We start from the raw sequence: 19,688 nt of genomic DNA on the forward strand, positions 1-19,688 counted from the left end.
CAATCCTCTAATTTGTCTAGGTCCCTCTGTATCCTATCCCTACCCTCCAGCGTATCAACCACTCCTCCCAGTTTAGTGTCATCTGCAAACTTGCTAAGGGTGCAGTCCACACCATCCTCCAGATCGTTAATGAAGATATTGAATAAAACCGGCCCCAGCACCGACCCTTGGGGCACTCCACTTGATACTGGCTGCCAACTAGACATGGAACCATTGATCACTACCCGTTGAGCCCGACCATCTAGCCAGTTTTCTATCCACCTTACCGTCCATTCGTCCAGCCCATACTTCTTTAACTTGCTGGCAAGAATACTGTGGGAGATTGTATCAAAAGCTTTGCTAAAGTCCAGAAATAGCACATCCACTGCTTTCCCCTCATCCACAGAGCCAGTTATCTCATCATAGAAGACAATTAGGTTAGTCAGGCATGACTTGCCCTTGGTGAATCCATGCTGACTGTTCCTGATCACTTTCCCCTCCTTTAAGTGGTTCAGGATTGATTCCTTGAGGACCTGTTCCATGATTTTTCCAGGGACTGAGGTGAGACTGACTGGCCTGTAGTTCCCTGGATCTTCCTTCTTCCCTTTTTTAAAGATGGGCACTACATTAGCTTTTTTCCAGTCGTCCGGGACCTCCCCCGATCGCCATGATTTTTCAAAGATAATGGCCAATGGCTCTGCAATCTCATCAGCCAACTCCTTTAGCACCCTCGGATGCAGCGCATCCAGCCCCATGGACTTGTGCTCGTCCAGCTTTCCTAAATAGCCCCGAACTACTTCTTTCTCCACAGAGAGCTGGTCACCTCCTCCCCATACCGTGCTGCAGAGTGCAGCTGTCTGGGAGCTGACCTTGTCTGTGAAGACAGAGGCAAAAAAAGCATTGAGTACACTAGCTTTCTCCACATCCTCCGTCACTAGGTTCTCTCCCTCATTCAGCAAGGGGCCCACACTTTCCTTGACTTTCTTCCTGTTGCTAACATACCTAAAGAAACCCTTCTTGTTACTCCTAACATCTCCGGCTAGCTGCCACTCCAAGTGTGATTTGGCCTTCCTAATTTCACACCTGCATGCCTGAGCAATACTTTTATACTCCTCCCTGGTTATTTGTCCAATCTTCCACTTCTTGTAAGCTGTTTTTTTGTGTTTAAGATGAGCAAGGATTTCACTGTTAAGCCAAGCTGGTCGCCTGCCATATTTACTTTTCTTCCTACACATCGGGATGGTTTGTTCCTGCAACCTCAATAAGGTTTCTTTAAAATACAGCCAGTTTTCCTCGACTCCTTTCCCCGTCATGTTATTCTCCCAGGGGACCTTGCCCATCAGTTCCCTGAGGGAGTCGAAGTCTGCTTTTCTGAAGTCCAGGGTCTCTGTTCTACTGCTTTCCTTTTTTCCTTGTGTCAGGATCCTGAACTCGACCATCTCATGGTCACTGCCTCCCAGGTTCCCATCCACTATTGCTTCCTCTACTATTTCTTCCCTGTTTGTGAGCAGCAGGTCAAGAAGAGCTTTTCCCCTAGTTGGTTCCTCCAGCACTTGCACCAGGAAATTGTCCCCTACACTTTCCAGAAACTTCCTGGATTGTCTGTGCACCACTGTATTGCTCTCCCAGCAGATATCAGGATGATTAAAGTCACCCATGAGAACCAGGGCCTGTGATCTAGCAACTTCTGTTAGTTGCTGGAAGAAAGCCTCGTCCACCTCATCCCCCTGGTCTGGTGGTCTGTAGCAGACTCCCACCACAACATTACCCTTGTTGTTCATACTTCTAAATTTAATCCAGAGACTCTCAGGTTTTTCTGCAGTTTCATACCGGAGCTCTGAGCAGTCATACTGCTCTCTTACATACAATGAATGAAGATATTGAACAAAACCAGCCCCAGGACCAACCTTTGGGGCACTCTGCTTGATACCGGCTGCCAACTAGACATGGAGCCATTGATCACTACCCATTGAGACCGACGATCAGGCCAGCTTTCTATCCACCTTATAGTCCATTCATCCAGCCCATACTTCTTTACCTTGCTGGCAAGAATACTGTGGGAGACCATATCAAAAGCTTTGCTAAAGTCAAGGAATAACACATCCACTGCTTTCCCCTCATCCACAGAGCCAGTTATCTCATCACAGAAGGCAATTAGGTTACTCAGGCATGACTTGCCCTTGGTGAATCCGTGTTGACTGTTCCTGATCACTTTCCTCTTCTCTAAGTGCTTCAGAATTGATTCTTTGAGGACTTGCTCCATGATTTTTCCAGGGACCGAGGTGAGGCTGACTGGCCTGTAATTTCCCGGATCCTCCTCCTTCCCTTTTTTTAAGGATGGGCACTACATTAGCCTTTTTCCAATCATCCGGGACCTCCTTGGATCGCCATGAGATTTCAAAGATAATAGCCAATGGCTCTGCAATCACATCTGCTTGGTTCTTGGTGTGGTTTTTGGCCAGCAGGACCCAACTGACCGGGGCTTCCATCCAGGACATCTTGGAGTGCCTGCTACATCTTCAGAAATTGGGCCTTGCACTCAGTTCACTAAGAGAGCATTTGGCAGCAATATCAGCGTTTCATCCCCATATTCAAGGAAAGTCAGGTTTTTCCAGTGCCATGATGACAAGATTTCTGAATGGGCTTCTCCGCTTACATGCTCCAGTCTGAGAACCGGTTCCTTTTTGGGACCTAAACACAGTCCTAGCTACTGTAATTGGCCCTGTTTTCGAGCCCCTTGTATCCTGTCCACTGCCCCTCCTGTCTCAGAAAACTGTGTTCCTGATATCTATCATACCTGCAGGAAGTGTGTGTGAGTTGCAGGCCTTCATGGCTGAGATACTATACCCTCAGTTTTCCAAGGACAATGTGACGCTGCGATAACACCCAAAGCTTTTGTCCAAGGTGGTCTTTCAGTTTCATCTGAATCAGTTGGTGTATTTACCTGTGTTATTTCCTTATGATGCATTCTTCCCCGGAGATCCAGCATCTCCATACCCTGGACATCAGACAATATGTACTCTTTTATCTACACAGGTCTTAACTGTTTCATCTTTCACCTCATCTGTTGTGTCATACGCAGACCACATGAAGGGGCAAGTTGTCTCTACATCGACCATCTCTAGATAGATAACATCCTATATCAAGACTGCATATGAGATAGCTCAACAGATACTGGGCTTACTCCATGAAGGAGCAAGCAACATTCATAGCGTTTCTCAGTGACATTTCTATACTGGACATTTGCATGGCAGCCATGTGGTCGTCCACAGATACGTTTATGGACCATTATGCTATTATCACATCTTCCAGAGCAGACCCAGGACTTGGAAGGGTGGTCCTGGAATCTCCATTCCAGTAGACTTGGAGCCCTGCCTCCAGACTGGGGTACTGCTTACGAGTCACCTAAATAGAATTCATGTCTTCATCTACTCGAAGAAGAACCACAGTTATAGTAAGTAATCATTTCTTTCAGCCATGCTGATGACCCATTTGGGTGTCAGTGATATTCCACATGATGGAATTTCTGCACTTTCAGTTTCCTTTTATAAAAAGATTTTTTGGGTGTAATTTTTAGGTTATATTTAAAAAAAAGTCACAGAATCATAGATTCCATAGATTCACAGACTCCAAGGCCAGAAGGGACCATTGTGATCATCAGCTCTGACTTCTGATACAGGCCACGGAATTTTCCTGAAATAATTTCTAGAGCAGATTTTTTAGAAAACATCTAATCTTGATTTAAAAATCAAGAGTGATGGACAATCCACCATGCCACTTGGTAAATTGTTCTAATGGTTAATTATTCACACTGTTTAAAATGTATGCCTTATTTGCAATCTGAATCTGTCTATCATCAACTTTCAGCCATTGGATCATGTTAGAGCAGGGGTAGGCAATCTGTGGCATGCGTGCCAAAGGCGGCACATGAGCTGATTTTCAGTGGCACTCACACTGCCCGGGTCCTGGACACCAGTCTGGGGGAGGGGGGTTCTTCATTTTAATTTAATTTTAAATTAAGCTTCTTAAACATTTTAAAAACTTTATTTACTTCACATGCAACAATAGTTTAGTTATATATTATAGACATATAGAAAGAGACCTTCTAAAAACGTTAAAATGTATTACTGGCACGCAAAATCTGAAATTAGAGTGAATAAATGAAGACTTTGCACGCCACTTCTGAAAGGTTGCTGACCCCTGTGTTAGATCTTTCTCTGCTAGATTGAAGAGCCCATTATCAAATATTTGTTTCCCATAAAGGTACTTACAAGTCAAGGCAATCAAGTCACCCCTTTACTTTCTCTTTGTTAAGATAAATAGATTGAGCTCCTTTGAAATTATCACGTTAGGGCAAACCCTCTTCTAATCCTTTAATTGTTCTAATGAATTATCAGCTCATTCAAGCACTCAAAAACTGCTCTGAGTGAGCAGTTATGGAATATTTTGTTGTATCCTCCTTGTTCCCTGTGTGGCCCCAGACCTTATTTATTGCACATTATTCAAACCCTGCTCTCAATACAGAACTATTTCCTCTTGGACGTTCCATTTAACTTAGCTTTTTGTGTGTAATCCTATTAAGAAAAGATCAAAATTATTCAAAAACTGGTGGAAAATAATTGAAAAATGTAGATAAACTGTTACATTCAGATAAAAAGTCCAAGTCATTGATTCAGAATGACCTAGAATGCTCTACTTGCAGTGTATTGGACTAGCCTAGCACCATTAGCTGATTCATTACTATTCATTACTGTTAAGAGGCACAAAGTTGAGAGATAATAGTTCTGCCATTGTCTCTAAAGAGTGTGTTAGAAGAAAACGAGTAAGGCAGTACAATTCCAGAGCTACTGGATTAGATTGGGTACTTATGAACTGCATGGGTGGGATCAGGAGAAAGTTTAATTCTAAAATTAGTAACCCTAAAAGGCTTGTTTATTTTTTATTTATAGTAGGTGTAGTTGAGGAGGGCACTCAGAGTCATGTTACTGCTCCATTCTTTTCTTCACAAGAGCAGGCTATGTGAAGGTCAGATATGTCTGCTACTGCCATCTTCCTGAGTTAGGGCCTGATCCAGCTCCCACTGAAGTCAATTGAAAGGCTACCATTGATTTCAATGGGGTCGGAACAGATCCTAACTCATGAGAACTCCTGAAATCGGCAGCTATCGACAGTTTATGAGAAGTCTCACATCCAAATTCCAGCGGAAGGCAAGGTGGCTCATCTCCTGAATTGATGGTCTGTTTAAGCCATCCCAAGACCTTTTGCTCACCCCATCTCTGTCCTGGCAGTGTCTTAATATGCTGATGGACTTTACCAAGTCCTGCCATAGGATTTGAGTTGTGGTGGCTAATGAGAAATTGAAGCAAAGAAAGTTTCAGTATTCCTCCCCCAAACACAAGAAGAAATATCAGTCTGCTTGGGAGAAAATTATATTCCTCTGCCATGAGAGGGATTCATTTGGCATTGGGGATATAGGCATGGAACTGGCATGGTACAAACCCTTGGCTTGGGACAGAGTTATTGCATAAGGAAACCAGTTTCCAGAGGAAATGAATAGAAGAAGCCAAGTGGTTGTGTCTGGATGTCAGGAGGTGTCAGGACTTTGTGGAATATAATGCTATTACAACGGAGACAGCCACAGATTCTAGATCAACCTTAAGATTTCGGATCTGTATCAACCCCCTACAAGGTCAAAGATGGGTTTCCATTATGAAAGAAAGGATCGAGCATAGCTATCATCTGAATGCTTCCAGAGACCCAGGAGTATGCTCTAGGAGGCAACAATTCACTGCGACTATGATCCCCTACTGCCCATAGGCCTGAGTATTGATATGTGAAAGGCTACGGGGAGGCTCCCATTGTTAACGGGGTCCCAGCTAGATGCCAGGTAGGGATGTACTTCCCAAGGGTGTTGAGCTATACAGACACTTTACTCCAAAAATTGACCTTTATCTTTACAGATATATTGGAAAACCGTTCCCCTGAACAGGACGAGGAGGTGGGCTGCTCCTGGCAGGGTTGGAGAGAGAGGCCTTGACAAAAGAACTAGAGCAGCAGGATCACTGAATAGAATGAGCTTTTTAGACTCTTGGGAAAGGCTGCTGTTTGCCGGCCCAGCTAGGCAGGCACAGCAGCTTTGATCTCTGACAATAGTTGCACATATAGAGAAATCCAATTCCTTCATCTATCAGTGAGGCTTGAGGGGGTGGCAGTTGGTGAGCCCTAAGGAGAGCTAGCCCAGAGAAGGGATTAACTTTTGGTAGTGGGACAAAACATGAAATGCCCCATGATAACCTTTCCCCCCCCAGAAATTCTGTTTCCATTGTAGTATATGAAATATCAAACAACCGACAATTCCATTGTACAAATAACTAGCCATAGTCTGAGTGACATTAAAAACAATAGCATAACGGACCAGTAATCAGGTATAGACATCTGTGGGGAATACAGCATCATGTGCAGTTCATTGTTTGCACTTAAGGGCATTACATAGGAATTATGAGCTATTAGAGAGAGAGAGAGAAAAAAAAAAACATCCATCCTTTTTCATAACTACAGGGCCTCCAGCTCACATTCTAGACTACTAATAGCCTGCAAAATGTCATTTTAAATGCAGGCCATGTTGGAATGACAGGAACATGTAAAATTATAGCCAAATCAATTTTCTGTGTCAAAAAAACTTATAAAATATTTACTTCCTTGTGCAAAGTCCTGCATGTAATGCCCAAGAAATAAGTCCCTGAAAACAAGGATTTCGAGTTGGAATGCCAACAACCTGCACTCTTCAGTGCATTAGCTGTCCTACATACTGTAGGTGCTGCATTGATATGGAACGTGTGTGTGTGTGTGTGTGTGTGTGGCATATGCAATATTTCAGTCCAGTATTTTGGAAGATTTAAAGTTGATTTATTATCAATGAAAGGTTCAGAAGCGACAGCCTGAACTCCTCGATATACAAAACAAATACCACTTGGGGAGAAGTTGGGGGCTCCTGGTACATAACTCCTCAGCCCTGGACTGAGAGGGGTTTAAGAATAAGAGGAAGGTTTTGTTTCCATGGACCATTCTGTCTCTTGTCTCATAAATGAGATTATCAACCAGAGAGAGGGTAGAAATGCTGCTTTCTGGTGGCATGGATGCCTGTGTGCCTGAAACGAGCTCAGAGAACCAGATCATTTCATACTGACACTGAATTGCCATCTGATGGCAGCTTTGACCTCAGGCTTGCTCCAAGTGCATTTGAAATCTCTCTGTCTTTAGTGAGAATTGGGTTGGATCCTTAGTGCTGAAAAGCTCCTTGTCTGTTGCCAGTTCTCTGAGCCACAAAGCGATGTTACTTCAATACAGGCTGGGGATTTAAATGCCTTCATCTTTCAAAGGGCTTCTCTATGTGCTAAAATATTTGTGATTATTTCCTTTTGACGGCACAGTAGCAGAAAGGCCAAGCTTATATTATACCCAGCAGTGCACAAGACAGGTGCATGGTTTGCCATGGGATGTTTTCTCTGATAATGTTTGTAGTGGTTCAGCAGCGGGGTTCCTCGCACTCCGGGTCTGTAGGAGGCCAGTCCGCCTCACTACGTCTCTGGGCGTCACCTGTCATGGGGAGCTAGTGGCGTGGCAAGAGTCTGTAGCTCAGGCCCATAGTCAGGGGCCGAGCAACAAACACAGTTAAGTAGACTGGACCCTTAGTCAGGGCAGGGCAAGGGAAGTCCATAGCTCAGGCCTGCAGTCAGGGGCTGAGCAAAAAAGGCAGACAGGTAGCCCAGGCCCTCAGTCAGGGCAGGGCAATAAGTCTATAGCTTTGGTCTGCGGTCAGGGCCGAGCAGCAAGGGCTTCGCGCATCCTGGCTCTGACAGATGGCCGACAAGTGGTGGCTTCTTGGCCTCAAGAGGGGGAGACAGCCACCCCAGGGTTGGGGCGGCAGGGCGGGGCGCAGGCCCATCCACTCCACTGCACCCTGGCCCAGGGCCTAACAGTGGCAGCGGGATTTGCCACTGGGTCAGCGGGGATCCTGACCGGAACACACTGACTTGTGCTCAGGTGGTGCTGCAGTCAGACTAGGGTTGGCTGCTCCTGGGCCACTTCCTGACTCCCTCTCAGGATGTACCTGGTCCTGTAGAGGGTCGTCCAGATCGTCCGGGTAGAAGACCTGTGGTAGTGTTGGCAGCTCCTCCGCTGTCGGGTCAGTGAACGGCTCTGGTGGCTCTGGCCAGTCCTCAGCTCCCCAGGGGTCAGCAGCAGTCTCCAAGCTCGGGATCAAGCAGGAGGTGTCTGGCTCCTCCTGCAGCTGCAGCCCCAACTGAGCTTTCAGACCCACCTTTCTGACCCGCCCACTGACTGCCGGCAGGAGGGTGAGTGTGGCCTGGCTCCGCCCACCAGGGCTCAGTGAGGGTTCCTCCCCTGAGTCCATGGGAGGCCAGTCTGCCTCACTACAATGTTAAAAAATGAGAATTTGTAAAACAACCACCCTCTTGGATACTGTAGCTTTATCCCAGTACAGGCACTGTGCCCACGGCAAAGGCTGAGCAATAGATGCAATCACTTGTGCAAGGGCAGAATCTACTTGTGGAGGGTCACCAAACTGAGGAAGAGATGCCTTCATTTCACCATAAACTGTGTCTTCTATTAACCATTATTTACAGAGGAAAGATAACTGAGTGGCAGCTGGACACAGAACAGGTTGTTATGGAGGGATTTGTTGTATGAAGGAAAACTGTAATTGCCCTGTAATTTACAAGGTCTGTACTTAAGCAAGTGGCTATTTAGTTGTTTATATCTGTTTGATTGTCTTGTCTTTTAGATTGTGAACTCTGTGTCAGGGACTGTCTTAGATTCTCTGGCACAATGGGGCTCTATCTCTGGGGACTACTCGAATACAAACCATAGTAACAGCTAAGTGGAGACATTATTGTGCCTTGAGTTATGAAACTGAACTATCTGGCAATGTGTCTTGCACTAATCTCTTTGAATAGAAGTGAACTTTCTGCTTTTTGGCCATTTTTGCTTCTAGTTGTCAGCCTTTTACCTGTTTTGCTCTCAGTTCTGAGATGATGTGTGTTGATGTGTCATGGGCAGGGGTACTGGGACCTTTGGGGATGGGAGAGAGTGGTGGCCATGCTAGCAGTGGTGGACTGCACCAAGGGCCATCCTTATCCAGACTGACTCAAGCATGAAACGGGAGGTGTCAGTGGGGAGGGTGCAGGGTGTGTGTGCTTGTGAGATCAATTCTTTTTCTCCAAACCAGTTTGTGCTCTCTTATTTTGAATACATTCCTAGCTGCGGGGCATACATCTCCTGTCCCTTCTCAGTCTGTACATGTTCAGTGTTTCTTGGAGAGAGCAGCATAGTAGGGATTGGATTGATTTCTGCTGCAAAAGGCCATGATAAACATTGGCCTGTGCAAGTGGGTTGTGAAAATTTCAATCTAACGCCGATGCATTGCCCTTGACACTGGTCTGTGGCTAAAACTTCCCTCATTGTTTATTTGCAGTCAGACCTCACAAAGCAGCAGAATGGATTCAAAATCACCTTAAAAACTTTGGAGGACAATTTGCTGTCCCGGCTCTCCTCAGCATCTGGGAACTTCCTCGGGGACACGGCCTTGGTGGAAAACCTGGAGACCACCAAACAGACAGCTGCGGAAATTGAAGAAAAGGTAAAAGCAAAGTCCGGGCCAGAAGAAGGGAACATGGGTGATGTTATTCATCTTAAAGATGAATATGTTCCTCTTGCCCCTTCTGCTGCATAAAGAATCGAAATCAGTATAAATTCCTGTGCTCTCTAATCTGGCTGGCTCTGAGCAGTTCAATTCTTAAGAGCGTGTATATGTTAAATGGCCTATTTAGGAAGAGGAGAAAATGGTAGTGCCTGATGTAAAACAATAAAACTTAAACACTGCATCGAGATGGGTTACACTGCTGCAGCTTAATACTGTGGCTTTATTTATTTATTTACTTACTTACTTATTTGATTAATTCTGAATACATTGCACTTCCTCAGTTAAGCCAGAATTTTAGCCCAGGTGCAAGCTGGAATCCATTGGTGTTTATGTGATCCAGATTCAATCTGCGGAAACTCAGATGTTCAATCTGCGGAAACCCATGCAGTTCCCCTGGGTGTAAATTTGGTTTTTAAACCAGTCTGCACTGTCACCATTATTATTTACACAGCTTGTCTGACTGTTTGCACATTTCCCCTGTATCTGTCAGACACAAGTCATCCCTTCCCTATCATTTTGCTGGGGGTTCAAGCATGAACAACAGCTCTCATTTCTCAGCGTGGGACCCCCACCTCGCTGAGAGGCTAACAGTTTCCCCTCCACTCTTAGGCTGTTTCTAACAGCTCTGAATGTGAAATCATATTTATTCTGCTTGACAAAGATATTTTGTTTGAACTACTCCAGGTCTGACTCAGTCACAAAGAAGAACACAGAGGACATTTTAGCAAGGCTGTGTGAATTCCAGAAATAATTGTCCTCATAGCCTTAAGACTGAGCCATTGATTGATGGTGTCCGGGGAAGCCAAAGCCAGCAGTGTATTTCCCGCTGACTCTGTTTTGTGGGTGGTTTGCCTTCTCAGTTGCTTACGCCCATTGAAATATTTACGTACCTCCATCCTCAGCTTTGCAACGTTTCATGTGGCTGAAACTTCCTCACAAACCACTGGGCATGGGAACCAGCCTTTGCTGTGGGGCTGAATCAAGCTCCAGTGGAGAGGATGCAATGTTCTTTCAGCATTTTTCTTTTCCATTTGGAATGCAAGTTTCCAGCAGTTTTAGCTTCTAAAACAAGAACAATCAAATTCAAATTGTGAAATGGGTCACCACCCACCCTGTTGTACTGGGGCTGAATGTTGGAATTAGACCTCACTTGGGATCCAGTCTTTGTGGCCTTTTGAGTTGCTTTACTGGCAGGACTCTTGAGTAACATGCTGCAGGTCAACTCCATGCTCATTCTGGAAAGACAATGCTAACAGAATGTGAGGCTTAAGAGCCCTTTGATATCTGGCAATGGAGCTGGCAATGCAAGAGCTGCGAGGATAATTTCCATGCCACCTTTCAGAGTTTTGGACCCCTTCATGTTCTGCTCCAGAGATGCCCCCTTAGGTCTCACGCCACTAGCTATCCCCCTCTCTATGGCTATGTCTACTCTTATGGTGGTGTGTAGACCACACAGGCCATGCCCACATTTTTCACCACCGTGTGAAGCTACTAGCTGTATTGAAAGGCTCCAGCAGGAGGACACTATGCTGCTAAAAACAGCAGGGTAGATGTGGAAGACACTCCCTGGACATGTAGAAAGCCAGTGTAGGGTATATACTCTGGGGTTCAGGTGCATAGGGTTCTCTGTTCTACTTCCCTGAGCCAGGCCCCATCAACTACTTGGCTGGTTATGCCAGTGTCTGTATTCTACACACCGCAGTAAGTGTAGAACTACCCAATAGGCAGAGCCCACAACTGTCTCCCTCCAGACTGGGGATTTAGGTTTGCAGTTCCCCTGCCATTCCCTGTGGTTATCCCAGCACATCTGATGTAGCTCAGCTCCTGCAGGTTCCATACTAGTGGAGTACCAGTGACCAGCCAGCCTTCACAGAGCGCAGTACATTTATTTACAGAGTAAATAGATAAAACAATAAAAGGTCTAACCACATGCTGTACTTACCAGAGATCCCCCATCTTCCACATGGCGGTCAGGTAGATGACAAGGTCCTTCAGACCCTTCCAGCAGAGCTTGCCCTCTTGGACAAAGGCTCGTGCCAGTATGCAGATCATGAACAAGAACCAGACTAGCCTTATGCCAAAAGCCTTTCTTTGTTCCTTGGACCTGACCCAGTATATGTAAAAATCCCCAGGGGGTGCCGGGGTGTTCTTTGGAGTTGTTTACCTGTCCTAGGCTGTGCTGTAATCACCTCCCACTGGTTGTAGCTCCTGGAGGGAAGCTCAGTGACCCTCCCCCATGGAGACAGAATACACCTGTCCGGGTTTGTCTGGGATCATCCTTTTTTCTAGGTAACTCTCTCAGGAAATTGTACATCCTCCTGGGACATTAAAAATCCCTGTTTCTGTCAGTCATGCCCCCGCTGGATCCCCCAGCTCCTACTGGCTGTACTTGGGGAGCTGTAGGGTGGCAGCACCTGCGCAGAGGGAGCTCTGGCTGCAGAGTGTCTGGGAGCTGTGGGGACAGAGCAGCTTGGGAGCAGAGAGTGGCACAGTTTGCGCTTGAGGCTGGCAGCATCCAGTCACTTCCATACAGAAACCAGCTATGGGGTTCACCTCTGGGTGTGAGCAGGGTGGCTCCAGCTAGTGCCACATCATGCTTGCCAAGATCAATGCCCAGGACAGCCCCTGGAGCAGGGAAGGGCAAACAGTGCCCCGGGTGGGGGCAGGCAGATATCCCGTTGTTGTTTTTTTACCTCTGAAGTGGCAACCCTAGGAGCAGAGACACATCACCTTCATTATTTAAAAGCATTTTAACTCTTCCCAGGACACTGACACCAGTTTAACTGAAAGTGTGAGTTTAAACCAGTATAGTTAAACTGACGCAAGTCCCCGTGCAGACACTCCTACTTCAGTTTCAGAATGGCTTATGTTGGGTTAGCTGAAGTTGATTAGGAATCGCTAAACCAAAATCAGCTGCTGTTCAACCAAAATCAGGATGTCCATATGGGGGCTTGCACTGGTTTAAAAACTGCTTTCAATTAAACTGGTGCAACTTACTTGTGCTGACAAGGCCTAAAGTTTCTACAAATCTGTAAATCAAACTTTGTCTCTCACTTTAATTCTTAACAATGGAAAGATTTATTTTTGTATCTGACCCCATACACTTGTGGCACTTATTAAATTCTATGCATCTTCAAATGCAAACACCGTCATGGGAGTTCTCATAGCAGTTCATGGATTCCCTCTTTTGTGTGCTGCAAATTCCCTCTGAGTCATGCATCTGCTGTCAGGTAAAGGTGGAACTGCAATAAAAGTCCTGCAGCCTGGGGGTAAAAGTGACATTTAGCAACTTCGTTGTAATCTTTTCTGCAGCAAGCTGCTTGCACAGAGCCTCATGCTGCAGCTCTCGATTGTCAATCTGTAACCTAGCTGCACCTTAAAACTGGCAGGGTAAAGGTAAAGAAAAATAAATGCGACATTAAGCCAGCTGTGCAAGACAGTACGGGAGTATTTTGCCTCCCAGCACCTTGCTTGTTGGAACCCTACACAGGCAGCCTGTATTGATCAGGCCTCAAAGTTTTGTCTGTAGCATTAATCCGTTCTCCTTGCCAGTCAGCGCCCTGCCTCCTCTCAGGACAACCCCTCACTGGCTCACATCTTCATTTATTAAAATAGACCACATTATGAGTGACCTCTGCTTTGTACCAAGTGACCATATCAGATTGTACTCACCTTTAAATGTGGTGCTAAGGGTGATCCTGGACAGTACAGACCAATGAGCCTTATTTGAATATGAGGAAATGGAATGAATTAGTCAAGCAAATCCTTAGATACATGTATGGTGAGGGGGATAAACTAAAATAGCTTCTGTAGGGCTCAGTCATGCCTCTTCAACCTATCAGAGTGCTGTGAAAGAGTTAATTAGAACAAGGGATGTAGAGAACAGGTGGGTTTAATAGACTTCCAAAGAGTTTTCCTAAAGTTCCTTACAACAGGCTGTGAAGATGGCTTGGTAGCCACACGGGCAAGAGATATGGTCCTGTCCTGGATTGCTGGCTCCAGGCACCAACTCAGCAAGCAGGTGCTTTGGGCGGCCAAGGGGAAGGGGCAGCACGTCAGGCTCTTCGGCGGCAATTTGGCGGCAGGTCCTTCCCTCCGAGAGGGACCAAGGGACCAGCCGCTGAATTGCCGCCGAAGAAGAAAGCAGCACAGTGGAGCTGCTGCCGATCATGATCGCGGCCTTTCCCCCGCCACTTGAGGCAGCAAAAACCCTGGAGCCAGCCCTGAAATGACCAATTCTGAGCTTGGAGTGGAGTTAATAGCAGAGTCATCCTGGAAGCAGTGCTAGCTAGGCCTAGAATTGCTTGGTACCTTTCATTCATTAATGACCCACATGTGGGGGGCGATTAGCGTGGAAAAATTAGCTGATGACAAAAATGATTAAGGCTCATCAGGAGTAGGGTGTATTGTGGGGAACTTCAGAGGGGCCAGCAGATAATTTGGCATCGTGAAATGAAATACAGCAGCGTGCTTTCCTGCAGCTGGCAGATCTTGGGTTTTCTCAACCGTGTTGTGACAGCACTTTTCAGTTCCAGAAAGAGACAGGCAGGGAAGGAGCCGACACAAACATGTACCATAACCTGCCTCACAGAACTCAACCCAAAGCAATTAGCCAAGGCCAGCTGTTCCCAGTATAAGCACTGTCCAGGTCTAACTGTAATTGCATACCACCCAGAAAACAAACCTACCTGGCTCAGAGGGGAATATTTGAATAGCTAACAGCTCAAGTTCTCACTCTGCAGTCTGTGTGAAATCACAGCAGCCAATTCTTACTGCTTGGCAGTGCAGAGAAATTGCTCTGTAGTCGTCATCAGAGGGGCTTATACCCTCTCTTTAGTCACCCAGTTTTGTGATAGGTGTTAACCTCACACAGGGGCTGCAGAAGAGCTCTGCTCTCCCACATTTTCTGAGGTGAGAGAGAGTCACACAATTAAAACAGTTTCATGATTGTTTTGGTCTTTAATTTCCTCACAGGTCCAGGAGTCCAAGGTGACAGAAACAAAGATTAATGAGGCAAGGGAGCACTACCGGCCTGCAGCAGCACGGGCCTCTCTGCTGTACTTCATCATGAACGACCTCAATGCCATTCACCCCATGTACCAGTTCTCTTTGAAGGTACTGCCCCCGTGACTGACAGGAGCTCTCCCAGCTCCCCAGAGTTCTGCTTGACAGTTTAGTTACCTCATTAATATACTAAGGTGGAATGAAATCTGTTTTCTTGGGCCAGGTGGAGGGGAGGGTAGTTTAACTTCCACTATAAACGTAGGTATAACCTAATCCCTTCTATTGCTTGGTTTTCATGGAGGTTGCTGTTTTCTAACCCTTTAATCATTCTCGTGGCTCTTCTCTGAACCCTCTTCTATTTATCAACATCCTTCTTGAATGCAGACCCGGCTCCTGATCCATGCCTGGCCCCATCCCCAACCTCGGTGTGGCTCCTCACCGAGCCAGGGGCCTGGCTCCTGACCCCGCCCCCAGCCTCGGCCCCTGGATACAGCTCCATCCCTGGTCCCAAAACCACCCCCAGTTTTCCGCGTTCCCAGGGGCGGCTCTAGCCATTTCGCTGCCCCAAGCACAGTGGCATGCTGCGGGGGGCGCTCTGCCGGTCGCCAGTCCCACGGCTCTGGTGGCCCTCCCTCAGACGTGCCTGTGGACGGTCTGCTGATCCCGCGGCTCTGGTGGACCTCCCACAAGCGTGCCTGCGGGAGGTCCACCGGAGCCGCCTGCCGCCCTCCCAGCGACCGGCACAGTGCCCCCTGCGGCATGCCGCCCCAAGCATGCGCTTGGCGTGCTGTGGCCTGGAGCCGCCCCTGCGCATTCCCCCCTGGAGCCACAGACCCATGCCCGGCCCTGGCACTGGGGAGGGGGAGTAGGGGACAGGGGGCGCAGACAGGGGTAAGGGCGGGGTGCAACCCTCACATTGCAGGTCATAGGACCTCACCCACCCACTCCTGTAATAGATGCCTAATCTCTGGCTGAGTTACTGAAGTCTTCAAATCTTCATTTAAAGACTTCAGGGTATAGCAAATCCACCATTTACACTAGTGGCCCATTCCCCATGCTTCAGAGGAAAGCAACAACCCCCAAGGTAGCTCTACTAATCTGACTGGGGGAAATTCTTTCCTGACCCCAAATATGGCGATCTGTTAGACCCTGGGCATGTGGGCAAGACCCGTGAGCCAGACACATGGGAAAGAATTCTCTGTAGTAACTCAGAGGCCTTCTCCTCTAGTGTCCCATCTCTGGCCCTTGGAGATATTTGCTGTTAGCAGTCGCAGATTGGCTACATGCCATTGTAGGCAATCTCATCATACCATTTCTTCCATAAAATTACCAAGCTCAGTCCTGTCCCTCCCCTCCCTGCCCTCCGCTTGGATGGCTGTTCCAGAATTCACTCGTCTGATGGCAATAACCAGAAATCAAAGTCACAAAAGAGACAGCATACAGACAAAAAAAGAGAACCTCTCAAGTCTCCACAGCCTAAACCCCCTCATCTGAGAACCAAAAGGTCAGCTCCAGATCACAGCCCTCCAGGCCAGCTGCTAATTTGTTGAACTCATCTGTTTTTTTCTATCCTTAAGTTCCCTTTTTTTGCCAGCCTGAATGGACACAGAATCGAATCTTTGCTCTACACTGGGATTTAGAGTAGGAGACTTAGTTTCTTGGTATAGGTTAAAATGTGTGGCTAGCCGTAAATTCATAGTTAATTGTTTCTTGGTTTCAAGTCTGGACATTGTTTCACCAGCAGGTTTCCCTACTTTGACTGGTGGGGAAGGAGGTTAACTTTCAGGATGTCTGCTTGGTCAGTAAGCTCCTTGGGGCAGTAATTATCGTTGTGTTCTGTGTTTGTGCAGCACCTAGCATAATGGGGCCCTAGGTCATAACCAGGGCTCCTACCTGCTACTGCAAAACAAATAATAATAATCATTTTGCCTTGATGATATAACCCTCCAGAGTCTTCTTCATGGTCAGTCACATGGTGCCGAGAGGCTCTTCTGGGTCTTTTCCCGCAAAGGAGTCCATCAGAGAAGGACACACGTTTGGGCCATGGCAGCTTCGAAGCAATTACTGCATAGGTCTCTCAGATGATAAGCGGTTCCAGTGTAAATATAACAATGCTACATGCTCACAAAGGACAGGAGATGTTGTTTGGAGTCCAGCTGTATGAGGGTGAAGGGGAGTCTGCCTCCTAGTCTAGGACTTCTTCCAGACAGTTTGTAAACCCTGCTAAGTGAGCTTGAAACACCCCTTAGAACCTTGAAGAGGTTTTCTCCTGCAATATATGGGGCTGATTCACATGCTGAGATTATTTTGTCAGGGAAATGTGCAGAGTATCTTCCTTACAAGTATACACTTTAGTACATCCATTCCACACATAACAGGTACAGGAACATCTGAGGTTTCACCCTTCATCCACTTCTTCTGTACCTTGGGAGTTTTTTCAGTAACATGAACAGTGTGTATAAATACCTAGAAAATGATTCCTAAAATGTTTTTAACGAATACTTTATAATCTCTCATTATAATTTATCTTGTAGAGATGTGCAGCGATGATTGCAAAGTACTTCACAAATGATGTTGTAACTTTAGCTACAAAGCCCATTATAAATTGGTGTACGTAAGATTTACATGGGTCTCTGCACATGTTCTAACAAGAAATTTATGCAGGAAAATATACATTCTACAAATAATTGAGCAATAAAATATGCACCAATATTACTCTAATTTACAACTGTATTGTTTTCTCTTTGCTTGGGCCTATAAAACCCTAAATATAACTCTATCTGCACAACCATATCTGGCTTGTTTAGTATTATTAATTTGCACTGGCCTGGTTATTTCAGATTAGCTAGTTTCCACTTTATGGAGTCTTCCTGTTTTTAACCAAGCTGTGGTTGGGGTTTTCTTCAGTAGAATTTGGTAATTTGCTAATGTGTTTTCTCCAGCATGCTCTGAAGGCTTTTGAGTCTTTTCTCATTTACATCAGAAGTGTTTCATATTTTACATAATAGCTTCCTCTTCAATGGATGTCCTGAGGGGACCTTATTGGGTTAATCTAATTCCCAGATCATTGGGTATCATCTACCCTTCCTCTCTTGTCATTTCTGCTGAATCCAGGAAGTAAAAAGTCATTTTTGTTTGTTTGTTTTTTGGGGAGGAGGGTTTGCACTTAAGGGAATTTGTTACCTTTAAATTGCAATGAGACATGTGCTGTGGGAGGTATGTTCTCCTCGGGGACTCCAGTGCCTTTCAGCTCAATGTTTGCAAGACAGAGCTGTGTAATCCCTATGACAGATCATGTGAAATATTTCCATTAGACATTCTAATTCAGTGAGCCTGCCTGTGTACTACCTTCCTGGACCCAAATAAGCATAATTTCATGGAGAATGTCATTGTTTTATGGCTGAATACTTCTCAAAAGAGCAGCAAGTAAATGTTTTTTGCCTTGGGGGGGGTGGGGGGGAGAGAGAGCGAGAGGGAGAGAGAAGCTGGTCCAAGTCCTAGTGTCCAGTCCCATTACACAGCTGTCTAGAGCTGGCAGTTCATACCACATGGCTGTTTGCTTTGTTTATGAGATAGAAAAAACTGAGTCCGTTTCAACTGTGGCAATGTTACATACAATATTCAGGGCATTAAAAGAGTAATTGTAAAGCATCAAAGATCTTCCTCCTGTCCCCCCATCCAGGCGTTCAGTGTCGTGTTTCAGAAGGCGGTGGAGAGGGCCTCTCCAGACGAGAGCCTCAAAGAGCGAGTTCTAAACCTGATCGACAGCATCACCTTCTCCGTGTTCCAGTACACCACCCGGGGGCTGTTTGAGTGTGACAAACTGACCTACACCGCCCAAGTGACCTTCCAGGTAAAGAACAGGAGCAGCATCATTTAGCTGGAATAATATGTGTGATAAGTCAAGGTCTTGGCATTGCACACTGTCCTCCAGGAGAAAACCCAATCCCCATTCCTGCCCTTCAGCATATGTGCAGCTCAGGTATGTGGTCTGGGAAAGTTCTTTCCCCTTCTGCTTCTCTCACTGCTAACAATCACAGATGCTTTGGTTCGCATTAAGTTTGCAAATTACGGTTTGAGCAGTGATGCCTGTTGTGGAACCCAAGGAAGTGATGGGGAAGGTGGCCTTTGGGGACAGGCTGCTTGTATGTGGAGAAAGAGTAGTTGGTTTGCTGCTGCTGCTGTTTTCATCTTAACTGTATTTGTAATGATCTGTTGGTATGTCAGCAGCCCAGAGTGCAAGTCCTTTTTATGCCTACATATTGAAATGAAAATAAGTAAATAAATAGTGACTGCCATTATGCTGTAAAATTGCTATAAAGCAGGGGTCGGCAACCTTTCAGAAGTGGTGTGCTGAGTCTTCATTTATTCACTTTACTTTAAGGTTTCGCGTGCCGGTAATACATTTTAATGTTTTTTTAGAAGGTCTCTCTCTATAAGTCTATATATTATATAACTAAACTAGTGTTATATTGTAAAATAAACAAGGTTTTCAAAATGTTTAAGAAGCTTCATTTAAAATTAAATTAAAATGTTGACCTTATGCTGCCGGCCCGCTCAGCCTACTGCTGGTCTGGGGTTCTGTTCACCTAGGCCGGCAGCGGGCTGAGCAGGGCCTGCGGCCAGGACCCTGGCTGGCAAGGGTCCGGCAGCCAGAACCCCAGTCTGGCAGAGTGCCGCTCAGGGGTTCCATCCGCCGGCTCCTGCCAGCCCGCTGCCGGTCTGGGGTCCCAGCCCTGCCCACATACAGTCGGTACCTACCTTCTCCCTGGTTCTGGCCCATTCTCTTCCTCTCTCTGCACTGAGCTGAGGGTGGGAGTGCGCTGAGCACAGGCCTGGGGGTGAAGGGTCTGGCCAGGAGCTAGAATGAGGGAGGGGGCTCAGGGTTGAGGCAGGAGGTTTGAGTGTGGGGCACTTACCTGGGCAGCTCCCATTTGGTGCGAGGGGTGCAGGTGGGAATGTGGGTGTGCAGGAGCTCCCGTTT

The 19,688-nt window shown here is 46.4% G+C and overlaps 1 protein-coding gene across 10 annotated transcripts in view; it reads left to right on the plus strand.

The window, feature by feature from the left end:
• The window catches only part of DNAH9 (dynein axonemal heavy chain 9), a 370,057-nt gene that overhangs the window by 257,261 nt on the left and 93,108 nt on the right, over nt 1-19,688 (plus strand). For all 10 annotated transcript variants that reach the window (XM_039501323.1, XM_039501326.1, XM_039501324.1 and 7 more), the window contains 3 exons: nt 9,473-9,637; nt 14,675-14,815; nt 18,387-18,557. In XM_039501323.1, coding sequence (XP_039357257.1) covers nt 9,473-9,637; nt 14,675-14,815; nt 18,387-18,557 — 477 coding nt within the window. The remainder of the gene's footprint in view (nt 1-9,472; nt 9,638-14,674; nt 14,816-18,386; nt 18,558-19,688) is intronic.

This window comes from Mauremys reevesii, linkage group 15 (genome assembly GCF_016161935.1).
Source record: "Mauremys reevesii isolate NIE-2019 linkage group 15, ASM1616193v1, whole genome shotgun sequence".
Classification (NCBI taxonomy): Eukaryota; Metazoa; Chordata; order Testudines; family Geoemydidae; genus Mauremys; species Mauremys reevesii.